Source organism: Carettochelys insculpta, chromosome 3 (genome assembly GCF_033958435.1).
Source record: "Carettochelys insculpta isolate YL-2023 chromosome 3, ASM3395843v1, whole genome shotgun sequence".
NCBI lineage: Eukaryota > Metazoa > Chordata > Testudines > Carettochelyidae > Carettochelys > Carettochelys insculpta.
The window spans coordinates 3,514,406-3,529,214 of NC_134139.1; the positions used below are offsets into that span (position 1 = coordinate 3,514,406).

The window sequence follows — 14,809 nt, forward strand, 5'->3', positions numbered from 1 at the left end:
TGACATGGACTTGTGGTTCTCATTCGTGCGTTGCACAGTTGTGGGTTCCTGCTCTGTTATCGCCTGGCCTCCTCCCCCTCGTGCGTTGCACAGTTGTGGGTTCCTGCTCTGTTATCGCCTGGCCTCCTCCCCCTCGTGCGGTGCACAGTTGTGGGTTCCTGCTCTGTTATCGCCTAGCCTCCTCCCCCTCGTGCGTTGCACAGTTGTGGGTTCCTGCTCTGTTATCGTCTAGCCTCCTCTCCCTCCAACCCTCTGGTTTTTCCCCGTCTTTGAAGCTGCTGGATTTCTTCAGCTCAAGCGGAGACCGTCTCTGCTGCTGGTAAATAACTGGCAGTTTATCGCGTGCTTGTGTACCAGGTTACTGGCGCCAAGACCTGGGGCTCTGGGGTGTCCTATTTTCTTCTTGGTCTCCCCTCTCAGGCCGTGCAGCAGCAGCAGCCGCCGCAGCCGCCGCCGCCAGCAGCAACTTCAAATAAGCGCCCCAGTAACAGCGCCCCACCGCCGACGCAGCTGAATAAGATCAAGTATTCCGGAGGGCCCCAGATTGTAAAGAAGGAGCGACGGCACAGCTCCTCCCGCTTCAACCTGAGCAAAAACAGGGAACTACAGAAGCTCCCTGCCCTGAAAGGTACGGGCTGGGCAGGCAGGGGGCCGGGCTGCGGGGTGTCGGCTCTGCACACAGCAGCTACAATGCAGTGGTCGCTTTGGGGGCAGCTCAGCAATAGCTGTGAAAGCAGGTGCCGCTTCCTCAGCCATTTGGGGCTGAGAGCTTCCAGTGAGGAGCTCTGGGGCGGTTTCTCTGCAGGCCCATGGAAGCGTTCCTTGCCCATTGCTGTCTGGCTACAGCTGTGTCATGTCACAGCCTCCTGCTGCTGCAGTCATGCCCTTGACAGCTGTCCGGAGGAGGCGAAAGCTACACTGACTGTGTGTGCAGTGAGAGCTCACCCACCCCAGCGTAGACAAGGCCTTAGTCTTCCTGGGCCTTATTTGCCAGGTGTGTAACAGGGACAGTGGCACTTCCTTGTCTCCCGTGAGCCCCTTGCGCAGGGCAGCCGTGGCGGCTGCGTGAGTGCCGCAGAAAGACGTCCTGCCTGGGCGATGTCAGCACAGAGCTGAAACCTTTCCGTGCGTGGCTGTCCCTGCCAGATGCTCTCCCACATGACCGAGAGGAGCTCTTCATACAGAAGCTGCGGCAGTGCTGTGTCCTCTTTGACTTCATCTCCGACCCGCTCAGTGACTTGAAGTTCAAGGAGGTGAAGCGAGCTGGTCTCAATGAGATGGTGGAGTACATCACACACAACCGGGATGTCATCACCGAGGCCATCTACCCTGAAGCTGTCGTCATGGTAGGAGCAGGGCCAGTTGTCTGTGCTCGCCCCCCAGCAGGCCTGGAGAGGCGCCTGCCTGCATGCCTAGGAATTAGATGTAGTGAGGGGTGCAGACGGGCAGGTGGCGAGAAGGAGAATAACTTGCCCAGATAAACCACGTTTGCCCCCTTATTAGGCGTGCGGTGCGTCGGGGGGAATAGGTGGGGTGGGGAGCCGACAAGGCCGATGGTCTGCAGCACAGACGGTGCTGGAGGTGTTTGAGGTCAGCATGACAGCAGAGGGGTCTGGGGCAACATCTGTGCGCCAGCCAAAGGGAGGGGCTGGGAAGATCACTCACCCGCCTTCTCACTCGCTTCAGTTTTCAGTGAACCTCTTCCGGACCCTGCCCCCCTCATCCAACCCCACAGGAGCAGAGTTCGACCCTGAGGAGGATGAGCCCACGCTAGAAGCTGCCTGGCCGCACCTCCAGGTAAGAGTGTCTGTCAGCCTCCTCTCCGGGTCCGGTGGACGAATGGAGGGTGAAGCTGCCTGGCTGGGTGCTGGATGCGAGAGGTAGGAGTGGCAGGGCAGGGACGGGCCTTTGCAACACAGCTGTCACCTGTCCTCTCCCCTGAGGATACTTTACTTTCCTTCCCTGGGGCCGGGGGGCAGTGTCGGAACTGAGGCCTCCTGGGGCGAGTGCTGCTTAGCCCTGGGGCTGCTGGGGTGGGTTGGGAACCAAGCTGAGCCAGTCCTGTGGTTTTGAAGTTGGGATTCTTGGGAATCCCCCTTTATTTTGTGCCCCTTAGAAGCCTTGGGCCCCTGCTCCCCTCCTCTGGCCAGGAGGGTGAGGGACAGACAGCAACCTCAAGGGAGGGCAGCCAGAGCCACCCCTGCTGCTGCCTCCTCGCCCCCGGCATGAAGTCGGCTGGCCCGGAGACTCCAGCCTCCACACTGGGTGAGGCCTCTTGGGTCCCACAGGAGCCTGGGACACCCGACCCTCTCCTGAGCACTTCAACAGCCAAAACCCAAATGGGCGCCAGCTCTTCAGCAGAGTCGCGTGAGCACAACCTGGGAGGTGCTCAGCAACTCTTCTCTAGGTGCCCATGAAGCCACCATTCCTCGGGCCTGGGCCCGCGTCCTCACTGAATAGCATGCTGGGGAAGCAGCCGTAAAACCATAACAGCACCAGAGCTGAGAGAGGCGGTTCAGAGAACTTGCTCTGATCAGGTTCTGCCAGTCCCTGCGCAGAGATGCTATCTCTGGCAGAGGGCTGTTGGCTCTAGCAGACAAGGCAGAAGAGCCAGTGGCTGGAAGCTGAAGTGAGAAGCACTCGAAATGGAAATGAGCAGGGGTTTTGTAACCATGTGGGGTAATTACCTCTGGGTGCAGCCTGCCTAGGGGTGTGGGATGGCTTGGGAACGGGGTGGGGCTCAGGGGTCAGACGCTAACAACGCTTCTCCTAGAGCATTAACCTGTTAATTGTTTCCTGGCACGTTAGCGTGGGGGCTCCTGCTGTAACAATTTGCCACTGACGATCTCTAGCGTTTTGCAGATGGGATGGGAAAAGGAGCATTGCTGGCGTGTGTAAAACAAGAAGAATCAAGCAGAGCTTTTCTGTTCCAAAACCACCCCCTTGCTCTCTGCAGCTGGTGTACGAATTCTTCCTGCGGTTCCTGGAGTCACCCGACTTCCAGCCGAACGTAGCCAAGAAATACATTGACCAGAAATTCGTATTGTCAGTAAGTGGTTCAGGCTTTCCCTTCCCCTGTGCCCTTGGGAGGGGGTGCACTAAGTATCACTGCCAAGCAGCCCCCATGGTCTTGTCCAAGGGGCTGCGTAGAAGGCAGTGCCCAGGCAGCTCCACCTTCCTCTGTGCCCTCCCTGGAGGAGCACTTGAGGATGCTGAGTGCTGGGGAAGCTGCAGGGGTGGCTGCCTGTGAAATTCACCCAAGAGCAGGGCTGCGGGGGTGGGGAGAGCAGCAGGGGATTCCCTGCCCTAGGGCTGGGCTGCGGGAGGAGAGAGACACGTCTCCACTGTGGCTGGGGAGCCTGCCTTGGCATAGCCCATGCTCCACTCCAGGTGTCTGGGCAGCTGCTAGGGGCACGCACTGCCTGGGGGGTGGGGGGGACGGCGCTCTGAACAGAAGAGCGGAAGCTTTGCCCAGTGCTGTTGGCAGCCCCTGGCCTGGAGCGAGGGCCGCAGGACTAATCGAATCCCTCCGGCCCCAGCTGCTGGATCTGTTTGACAGCGAAGATCCCAGGGAGCGAGACTTCCTGAAGACCATCCTGCACCGGATTTATGGGAAGTTCCTGGGCCTGCGGGCTTACGTGAGGCGGCAGATCAACAACATATTTTACAGGTGAGCCGCTCGGCCAGGCCGCGGTGCGGGGAAGGAAAGCCAGAGCAGGCCTCCTGTTTCCAGCCCTGCCGGTGACCGTGCGAGCCAGGGCAGGTCTCTGATGGATGTGGGGCTGTCCCTCCCCTCACCCCGCTGCCCCAAAGCAGCCCGCTCTCAGCTGGCTGATCCCTCGCCTACTCTGGTGTCACCCACGCCACAGGGCATGGCCAGTACTGTCCTCTCCCTGGATCCTCTCTTGTCTCTTGCTGGGAGGCGCTCAGCTGCATCCTGTGCTTGGCAATGACTCCTCTCCCATCCCCCTCCCTGCATCTCAGGTTTATCTATGAAACGGAGCATCACAATGGGATTGCAGAGCTGCTGGAGATCTTGGGCAGGTAAGAGCCCTTCTCCGCTCCGGCCTTTCTCCTGCCACATCTGGGTATTGCGAGGGCCAGCAGGGGCTTACCCAGCCTGCCTTCATTTCCCCTCCCAGAGCCTTCCAGCAGAGCTGGGTGGCTGAGCTGACTTAGCTCTCCAGCTGCCTGACAAAAGTCTGCCCCTTCTCGGGCACCAGAGTCCAAACGCACGCACAAGTAATGAGTGCTCCACACAGCCCTTCCTTCCCCGGGCCTGTCTCCTCGTCCCGGCCCCTCTTCCAGCTCCACCCCCATGCTGGGTGCCGCTCCGTCTCTCCCTGGCCCTTTTGGTTAGAGGTTGCTGCATCACCATGCCAACCAGCCGTGTGGGAGAGACCCGCACCTGCCTGTCCCTGGGGAATCCCAGCTCAGGGAACTCGGAACAGCCGGGCTCCCCTCCCCAGAGCATCAACCTTGCTCCAGTGCCTCCTCCCAGAGCCACACCCCACCATTCTGCGCAGCACTCACTGCCACGGAGTGCGTCTGTGAGGCTCCCCCCAGGCCTGGCCACGCTACTCACGTTCTGGGGTTACCTCTGAGTGTCTCTGCTTTCTCCTCCTCAGTATAATCAACGGATTCGCTTTGCCTCTGAAGGAGGAACACAAGATGTTCCTCATCCGGGTCTTGCTCCCTTTGCACAAGGTGAAATCGCTGAGTGTCTACCACCCGCAGGTCAGTTACTCACACCCTCTGGCTTATTTACAGCCGCCGCCGCCTGGGGCTCGCTGCCTCTTGCTCCTGGACTGCGTGGGAGTGTGCCACTGCCCTCTGCTGGCTTGAGTCGGCCCTACTGGTCCTCAGCTGTTGGCAGCTCGTGGGTGATTGTGGCCCAGGCATTTACAGCATTTAGGCACTGCTGGGCTCATTGTCGCAACACCTGGCTGATTTAACCGCCTGTGTCCCATTGACTGTCCGGGGGATTTTGACACTTAAGTGTAAATTACTTTACATGTAGGCTCCTAAATCAGTCAGGCACTGCAACAGTGAGTGCAGCCATGTCTAAGCCCCTGGAATCATCTGCACCTTCTCTTTAAATACCTGCTACTCACAGCTGTCCATGTATTCCGAGGGTTGGAGGCCCTGCGTGCCATCCACGCCCTTTCGTGCTGTGTTCTGAGACACGTGTGGAGGCCAGGTCCTTCCTGCAGCGCAGCCGATCAGGGAAGGAGACGAGGAAAGGGTGTGACAAAAGCCCCGACCTGAATGTTGAAGCTGTCTAGTTTCCCGCTACTTCTCTGGCTGCAGTTTGGCATGGGGAAAGCTGCTCGGGTGCCTTGTAAACGGAGCTGGGGTGCTTTTGTACGCGCTGTGCTGAAGTGCAGCCAGGAATTCATTCCGGGATGTCTTGTGGCCCATGTTAGGCAGGAGGTCCTGCTGAATGGTCATGATCGTCTCTCCTGTCTGCACATTTGTTACGGTGCTGTCTGCATCTTGGGAAACAGGTGACCACAAGCTGTGGGACAGAACTCAGGGCTGCCAGCTCCTGAAACCTGGGCTCTTCTGCACAGCTCATTCACTGCTCATCCCAGGGGCTTACACATTCTTTGAGCTGCTGCAGGTTGCCAGTAACACACGGGGGCAGGTCGGATGTGGCACGCAGCACTTGTGCCTCACCTGTGTGTGCTGCTTAGCCAAGAGAGGCCGTCTAACTGGGCTGTTTCCTTGCAGCTGGCATACTGTGTTGTGCAATTCTTGGAGAAAGACAGCAGCCTGACAGAACCGGTGAGTCCCCTTCCGTGGCTTCGGCATGTCAGCCACACCCAGGTTCACACCATAAAGTCATGTCTGGACCCTGGAGCTGTTAAGTTACTCTTAGCCCCTCCAGAGGGACCTGGCACAAGTGGGGTTGGTTTGCTTACTGGAAGTGTCCGTCACGTGACGTCTTGAGGACACAGCCGGCCTCAGTACTCTCGTCCTGCCCAGAAAGGCATTGGGATCTGAGCCAGCTCAGTTCTGAAATAAGACTGCAAGTGGAGCACAGCTAGGAGCAATTGTCGTGTGCAATTCCAGCCCTGTTGTGTCAGAACCCAGCATGCAAAGCCCCTCTCTAATGGCAGCTCCCCTTCCGGCTACACAGCTTCCACCACGAAAAGCTGCTTGGAAATTGCAGGTTGCAAGAAACCGCAAGAGCTGATAGGGAACCGTGGGCATTTGCAGTCTGAGTCTGAACAGCTTGTGCTGGTCAGAAGGCTGTGGGAGAGGATACGGAAACGAGACCAGAAAGGTCCGTTTACCCCTGGGAGTGGGTGGGGGGTGAGGGGCTTTGTTTAGCCCATGGGGCGGGGGCGGGCTTTGTTTTACCAAGCAGTAGGGCCTTATTAGCATATCCTGGCTGCCGTTTCACCTCCAGGGCATTCAATCCTACCAGCTGAGTTTGCCTCCAAGGTGCGGTGCTGCTGCAGACTAGATCGTTGCAATATGGTGCTCTAGTGCAAACAGGACCTGATGTGTTTTGGCTTTGCAGACCCACAGTAACGCTAAGCAGAGCACGGCTGGTGTAACGGAGGGCAGCAACGGAAGAGCGAGGGCTCTGTGCCTTCTGTGGGTCCATCCCATACAGGCCCGGCTCTGGCAGGTGGCTCCTGCCTCCTGCATGGAAGTGGCGCTCATTAGGAATGTTTACAGCACAGATTGTCTCGTACCTGAGCTGGCAAAGCCGTGTGCTGACGAGGAGCCTGTTGGCATCCAGCCATTGGCACACTAGTGCCAGCAGTCCCACACTGCCCCTTCGGGAAATGGGCCTCCTCCTGCCCTCCCACTCGCTCCCCCAAGTCCTCCATGCCCCCACTGGGGGGAGGCAAGTGTCTTGTGCCAGGTAATTCACCGCCCTGCTGCTGCTTGCACGCTCGGGAGAGCTTGCGGAGCCTGCCTCTCAAAGTGCCGGAGCTGCTGTGATGTGGGGAGGGAAGCTGAGAATTCCAGGGGGTGTTTTCTTCTGTGCATGCAAACAGCGTACTGGAGCCTTACTGATGACTGGGAGACTCATTACTGCATGTTGCAAATTAGGGAGCAGAGATCCGAGTCAGGGCCCATAGGGGGACTCCCATTCACCACAAGGGATGTTGTATCAAGCGCCAATCAAACAGACTGTAAAGACATGGCAGCAGCATCACAGCATGTGCTGTTTGCTTGTGTCAAAAGGTCCAGGCCTGAGTACGTCCAATGAACGCCAGATACCACCAGTTGGTCGTGCTTGATCCTTGCCTTGTTTGTCCTTCGTTCAGCCGTAATGCAGCGCAGCCACAGCAAATCTCTGAATGACCACGCTCCAGAACAGCAGCACGAGTGATAACCAAACAAGGCGAATGCAGACTCCTGGGCATCTCACCCAGCCCTAGCTCAGTGGTGGGGGGAGTTGCTTTGGCATCGCTGAAACTAATCATTGATAGAATGGCGAACCAGCCAGTGCTCTGGACACTGAGCTGCCACTGCTTTCCTTGCATTGCTGAGCCTTCGGGAAGGTGGAAACCTCATGCAATCTGCCTTTCTCTTCTTGCAGCTGTTGTGCCCGCAGCTCTACTCTCAGGCTGCCTGCCTGGGTGAACCTCAGCGCTACAGGCTTCTCCTGGGACCTGCTGGAAGCCTGGTGCTTTCACACGCCCGTTGTCCAGAACCAGCCAGGTCCTGCAATGATGAGGGCCATGTGCTGGTGGAACAGCGCGTGAGCTCTCTCAACGGACACTAATATGTAGAAGTGCAAACGGCGCTAGTGAAGAGAACTGCTCTTGCAAACTGTTTGGCCCTAAGCCAGCACGTGCAGCTCTCATGCAGCGCTTCTCTCCCAGGCGCATGCTTACCCTGCGGGCTTGGCAGCGTGCTGACACAGCTCTTTCCAAAGGAGGTTTGATTTGGAAGAGCCTAGCTAAAACTTTCCCTCTGCATTCAGCGTCTGAGCTCACTGGCACCAGCTGTTGGTATTTGGCATTCATTGGACTTGTCTCAACCGCTTTTGGGATGATAGGGATAGCCAGACCACGATATGTTGAGGCCAGTGTCCCTCCCTTGCCATTACCTGATGCCTCAGGTGACCGTGGAAGACCCTTTTACTGCACTCAGTACAGTGCCACACAGGGAAGAGAACTTTCCCTCTGGAGGGAACTCTGACCCTCTTGCGATTTACTTTCCCCTGAAGCATCAGTCTGGATGAGCCATATCTCAGCATCCAAACAACAAACATGACTGTTGGTAAAAGTCTCCAGCCCCTGTCCCAAGTCTCCTCTGGCAGTGAGTGCCACAGGGCAGCTACACATCCTGAGAAACAGCATTTCTCCCTGTTGTTTTCGGCTCCCCAGCAGACTGGCCCCTGTTCTCATGGGGACAGAGTGAAAAGTGGGCGGTGGTCACTTTTCCCCAGGTAGCCAGAACCCTTAGGACACAGGCTAGTCCCCAAGTGGGTGAAGCTGGGGCAGAAGGAACATTCTGGTTCAAATGCTCCTCCTCTTCCGCCTTCTCCAAGAACACTGCTGCGCCCCTTAACTCGCCAGAAAAGTCAGTCGCTACCCATGCAGCTTCCCTCTGCTGGGGAAGGTGCATGGGGTGGGCCAAAGTAGACTCCAGGCTTGGTTTCCTCGTGGGCATGGTGAGAACAAGGAAGCTGGAGCCAGGGAAGAAGGAGCTGTAGCTGCTGCTAAGTGGAGCTCCTGGTCAGAGCCAGCATCTCCACACTCCACCTTTGTGGGGCCAGATCCTGGCCAGGCTGCTGAGGAGTGGGACCAGCGCCCAGAGGTCTGTGTGCAGGAGAGGTAGTCAGTGGTGTGGGCAGGGTAGGTGGGGAGCAGGAATTATAGAATCATAGACCACTAGGACTGGAAGGGACCTCGAGAGGCCATCGAGTCCAGCCCCCTGCCCCAATGGCAGGACCAAGTACTGTCTAAACCATCCCTAATAGACACTTAGCTAACCTGTTCTTAAATATCTCCAGAGATAGAGATTTCACAACCTCCCTTGGCAATTTATGCCACTGTTTGACCACCCTGACAGTTAGGAACTTTTTCCTAATGTCCAACCTAAACCTCCCTTGCTGCACTTTAAGCCCATTGCCTCTTGTTCTATCCTCAGAGGCCAAGAAGAACAGGTTTTCTCCCTCCTCCTTATAACACCCTTTTAGATACCTGAAAACCGCTATCATGTCCCCCCTCAATCTTCTCTTTTCCAAACTAAACAAGCCCAGTTCTTTCAGCCTTTCTTCATAGGTCACATTCTCTAGACATTTAATCATTCTTGTCACTCTTCTCTGGACCCTCTCTAATTTCTCCACATCTTTCTTGAACTGCGGTGCCCAGAACTGGACACAACACTCCAGCTGAGGCCTAACCAGCGCAGAGCAGAGCGGGAGAATGACTTCTCGTGTCTTGTTCACAACACACCTGTTAATGCATCCCAGAATCACGTTTGCTTTTTTTGCAACAGCATCACACGGTTGACTCATATTTAGCTTGTGGTCCACTATGACCCCCAGATCCCTTTCTGCTGTAGTGACACTTCAGAGCAGTGAAGGAGAGTCCAGAACAGAGTTCACCCGGTTCTAGTTCCGCACCTTCCAGTTCTAAGGTCTGCCCAAGCCATTGGGCTTCTCAAACCTCTTTTCTACCTCCCAAACTCTGGGAGCACCAGGCTGCTGTGCTGGTGGCAGGCCCTGGATGCAGCTCTGCAGGGGTGGGGGTTAAGAGACATGAAAGAGCTGCTGGTTGACGAACAAGTCGGTTGACATGTACAAGTCCTGTGTGCTGTGTTAGCTGATGTGTGTGGCTGTGCTGGGTCTCTGTGGCTGGTGGTGCTGGGCAGCAGTGCCAGTAAGTTTGCATTCAGCTCTCCAGCCGCTTTCTTTACTTGCTCAGGTGATTGTGGGCTTGCTGAAGTTTTGGCCAAAAACACACAGCCCCAAGGAGGTGATGTTTCTGAATGAGCTGGAGGAAATACTGGACGTGATCGAGCCCTCTGAGTTTGTGAAGGTCATGGAGCCCCTCTTCAGGCAGCTGGCCAAGTGCGTTTCCAGCCCACACTTCCAGGTAGGTTCCAAGCTCAACAAGGCCAACTGGTCTCACCTGGCACCCAGGTCCTGTTTTTAGGGGGAAGCTGAGATTCTGGAGCAGGTTTCTGTGGTAACCAGAGGATTCTTTGGGGTGGCCACAGTGAGCAAGATAACTTGTGAGGATGACACAAAACCAGGAGGCGTTAATGAGCCAACAGTCTAGGAGAAGTAGCACTAGGAACATCCTCCCAAGCTGCTGATAGCATTTTCCCCAGCTGCACAGTGTTCCGCAGCCCGAGTGTTACCCTTGCTAACTCCTCAATGAGGTATGTTGTGCTGCTCCTTGTAAGTGGCTGGTCTGGCACAAGGTGGGAGGTGGGTTCCATCTGGCTTCTTTCTGTGCCCAGGCCCTTCAGAGATCAGATTAGCAACTGTCTTCAGCCCTGGAGGATGGTCAGCAGTGCGCCTCTGCCCTGCTGAGTCTTGCCAGGGTTGCATGCACTTGCCTGGCTCTGGCAGCGCCAGATCGTCCACCATGGAGACGGAAGAGAGGTGGATCAAGGAGAATGGAAGATCTTGAGGGTCACTTGATGGTTTCTTTTTAGGGACTCTAAGGAGAGCAGGGAAAGTTGCAAATGGTCACGCTGTGACTGGGTGCTGAGAGGCACTCTTGATATGTTTGGGCTGGAGTCATTCAGCAGCAGCCTCCCTTTACACCCTTCATCAGTCTGACATGTGCTCCATAGATGCACACAAAATAGTCCCTGCCCCCAAGAGTTCACATTATAGGGAGCTGCCATGCAGAAGCCAGCATGAACCAAGAAGTGCAGGAATCAAAGGATGCCCAAATATTGAATGTCAATCAACCTGCTTTTGGTGGGGGCGGGGGGGGGGGGGGGGTTGGGTGTTGTTTTTTTTTTGAAAATAGGTCTCATTGAATTAACGTGATGTAGGCTTTTTGTGATATTACCAGTTTATTTTTAGAAGTAATTGTGTTCACATCAGTTGCTTAGATTTCTATGAGACATTTGATTTAGTCCCAGATTGAAAAAACTGGCACTGTACAGAGTCTCTGTGGCCCGGGTTAATGGATTGCAAATTGGCAAACTGATGGGTCTCAACGAGTTATCCTAATGGGGATCATCAGCAGTCAGTTCTCTGCCCCAGGCTGTTCAACATCTCTACCAACAATCCTCTGGGAGAAAATGTAAAATCATCTCTGGTGCACGGAGCTTGCGGAGGATGTAAAAATTGGGATGATAGCTAAACAAAAGGCCAGACCACTTGTACCCCAACGTGGACCACTTGGTCACCTGGTTTCAGCTGAACAACCTGCATTTTAGTACAGGTAAATGCTAGGTACAAAGATGACAGGTCACACTGACAGGCTGGGGTCAGTATCCTGGGAAGCAAGGACTCTGAAACGGGCTTAGGGACATGATGGAATCCATCCAAGCATGGCCATCCAGTGCAGTGCTGTGGGCTAAGAGAGCTAGTGGGATGGATAAGCAGAGGGGCATTGAGAAGGGTAGGGTGGTGGTTTTACCTCTGCATAGGGGCAGAACCAATGAGACCCTTACTGGATATGGTGGCCTGTTCTGGTGGCGCTTCAAAAATACTGCTGAAAAAAATCAAAACAAAAAGCAGTCAAGTAGCACTTTAAAGACTAGCAAAATAGTTTATTAGGTGAGCTTTCGTGGGACAGAGCCACTTCTTCAGACCATAGCCAGACCAGAACAGACTCAATATTTAAGGCACAGAGAACCAAAAACAGTAAGCAAGGAGGACAAATCAGAAAAAGATAATCAAGGTGAGCAAATCAGAGAGTGGAGGGGTCGGGGGAGGGGAGATCAAGAATTAGATTGAGCCAAGTATGCAGACGAGCCCCAATAGTGACTCAGAAAGTTCCCATCACGATTTAAACCATGTGTTAATGTGCCAAACTTGAATATAAAAGCCAGCTCGGCTGCTTCCCTTTCCAGAACAGTGCGATAATTCCTCTTCAGTAACACACATACCTTTAGGTCATTGACAGAATGCCCCATTCCATTAAAATGTTGACTAACTGGTTTGTGGATCTGGACTGTTTTGATGTCTGTTTTGTGCCCATTGACCCTTTGTCTAAGGGCGTTAGAAGTCTGTCCAATATACAAAGCATCTGGGCATTGTTGGCACATGATGGCACATATGATGTTAGTAGAGGAGCATGAGAAAGTGTCCGTGATTCTGTGAGTAACCTGGTTAGGTCCAGTGATGGTATTTCCAGAGAAGATATGTGGACAAAGCTGGCAGCGGGCTTTGTTGCAGGGAAAGGTTCCAGGACTGGTGTTCCTGGGGTATAGACTGTGGCTGTTAGTGAGGATCCTCATGAGGTTGGGAGGTTGTGCGTAGGAGAGAACAGGCATGTCACCCAGGGCCTTCTGGAGTGTAGCATCCTGATTAAGGATAGGTTGCAGGTCTTTAATAATTTGTTGCAGTGGTCTGAGTTGGGGGCTGTACGATTACAGACGGATTACAAGCAATCAGGAACACCATCCCTGATGCCACCACAGCCAATCTGGTGTCTGACCTCTGTAACTTTGTTCTCACATACAATCATTTCCGTTTTGGGGACAATTTATACCTCCAGATTAGTGGAACTGCTATGGGCACCCGCGTGGCCCCACAATATGCTAATATATTTATGGCTGACCTGGAACAACGATTCCTCAGCTCTCGTCCCCTATTACCACTCCTCTACTTAAGATACATTGATGACATCTTTATGATTTGGACCCATGGTACAGAGGCTCTAGAAGAATTCCACAGGGACTTTAACAATCTACACCCCACCATCAACTTATGCCTCGATTACAACATGCAAGAGATACATTTCCTGGACACTACAGTACTAATCAAGGATGGCCTGATCAGTACCACACTGTACCGAAAACCTACTGATCGCTTTTCTTATCTACACCCTTCTAGTTTCCATCCTGCACACGTGACTAGATCCATTGTTTACAGTCAAGCTCTTAGGTACAATCGCATTTGCTCTGATCCAACTGACAGAGACCAAAAACAACAAGAACTTTACTAAATATTCATAAACCTGAATTACCCACCAGGAGAAGTAAAAAGCAAATCGACAGGGCCAGACGCATACCCAGAGACCAGCTACTCTAAGATTGGCCCACAAAAGCCAAGAACAGAACACCACTGGTCATCACCTACAGCCCCCAACTCAGACCACTGCAACGAATTATTAAAGACGTACAACCTATTCTTAATCAGGATGCCACACTCCAGAAGGCCCTGGGTGACATGCCTGTTCTCTCCCACAGACAACCTCCCAACCTCATGAGGATCCTCACTAACAGCCACAGCCTATACCCCAGGAACACCAGTCCTGGAACCTTTCCCTGCAACAAAGCCTGCTGCCAGCTTTGTCCACATATCTTCTCTGGAAATACCATCACTGGACCTAACCAGGTTACTCACAGAATCACGGGCACTTTCTCATGCTCCTCTACTAACATCACATATGCCATCATGTGCCAACAATGCCCAGATGCTTTGTATATTGGACAGACTTCTAACGCCCTTAGACAAAGGGTTAATGGGCACAAAACAGACATCAAAACAGTCCAGATCCACAAACCAGTTAGTCAACATTTTAATGGAATGGGGCATTCTGTCAATGTCCTAAAGGTATGTGTGTTACTGAAGAGGAATTATCGCACTGTTCTGGAAAGGGAAGCAGCCGAGCTGGCTTTTATATTCAAGTTTGGCACATTAACACATGGTTTAAATCGTGATGGGAACTTTCTGAGTCACTATAGGGGCTCGTCTGCATACTTGGCTCAATCTAATTCTTGACCTCCCCCCCCGACCCCTCCACTCTCTGATTTGCTCACCTTGATTATCTTTTTCTGATTTGTCCTCCTTGCTTACTGTTTTTGGTTCTCTGTGCCTTAAATATTGAGTCTGTTCTGGTCTGGCTATGGTCTGAAGAAGTGGCTCTGTCCCACAAAAGCTCACCTAATAAACTATTTTGCTAGTCTTTCAAGTGCTACTTGACTGCTTTTTGTTTAGACAGTGTATAGACTAGCACGGCTTCCTCTCTGTTTCTGAAAATATGAAGAGGGTTCAGGAAATCACTGTGAAAATAAAGCTCTGTGAAGAGAACACTGCCTTGTGGTGGAAGGCGCTTTACCAGCTCGGTTGAGTTGGTCATCATCTAGTGCCTGGCTGGGGAAGAGATGTCTGACAGCTGGCTTGTTAATCTGTCAGGCACTAGCCGAACGAGATACAATGGCTCAGAAGGGAAGGTGGGAATGTTCAGATTAGAACTGAGGTTCTTTTCTATTCGCTTTTCTCTCTTCCTGTTTTTTCAGCTGTGAAGCTAATTAACCATTGGCACATCTTAGCTCAAGGTTTGGTGGGTTCCCAGTGTTCAGTCTCATGAGATTAACTGTCTCTTTACAAGATACCCTCTAGCTCCAGCACAGAGCAGGAAGTACTGGGGCTCTGACCTGTGTAGTATGGGTACTCCAGTCCATGATCACCGTGTTCTCTTTGGGCCTTAAATCTGCAGCTGCAGATGGGCAGGGGCCTGGTGTGAGAGAGCCACCGGCTCCCTTTGTTTTTTGTTTTAGAGAGGAGGGTTCTTCCCTGTCCCCTGAAAGAAGGGTGAGGGCTGTGAGCCTGTTGCTGAACTGCCCTCTAGTAGTGTAGTGAAGAATTCTCCTAACACCGTGTGACCCAAGGAGGCTGCCCCAGGACAGCGCCGTG

General features: G+C 53.7%; 1 protein-coding gene across 2 annotated transcripts in view; it reads left to right on the top strand.

Moving 5' to 3' along the window:
- The window catches only part of PPP2R5D (protein phosphatase 2 regulatory subunit B'delta), a 42,066-nt gene that overhangs the window by 14,967 nt on the left and 12,290 nt on the right, over nucleotides 1-14,809 (top strand). For both annotated transcript variants that reach the window (XM_074989239.1, XM_074989238.1), the window contains 9 exons: nucleotides 421-628; nucleotides 1,147-1,346; nucleotides 1,687-1,797; nucleotides 2,957-3,049; nucleotides 3,540-3,670; nucleotides 3,985-4,044; nucleotides 4,629-4,737; nucleotides 5,734-5,787; nucleotides 9,903-10,073. In XM_074989239.1, coding sequence (XP_074845340.1) covers nucleotides 421-628; nucleotides 1,147-1,346; nucleotides 1,687-1,797; nucleotides 2,957-3,049; nucleotides 3,540-3,670; nucleotides 3,985-4,044; nucleotides 4,629-4,737; nucleotides 5,734-5,787; nucleotides 9,903-10,073 — 1,137 coding nt within the window. The remainder of the gene's footprint in view (nucleotides 1-420; nucleotides 629-1,146; nucleotides 1,347-1,686; nucleotides 1,798-2,956; nucleotides 3,050-3,539; nucleotides 3,671-3,984; nucleotides 4,045-4,628; nucleotides 4,738-5,733; nucleotides 5,788-9,902; nucleotides 10,074-14,809) is intronic.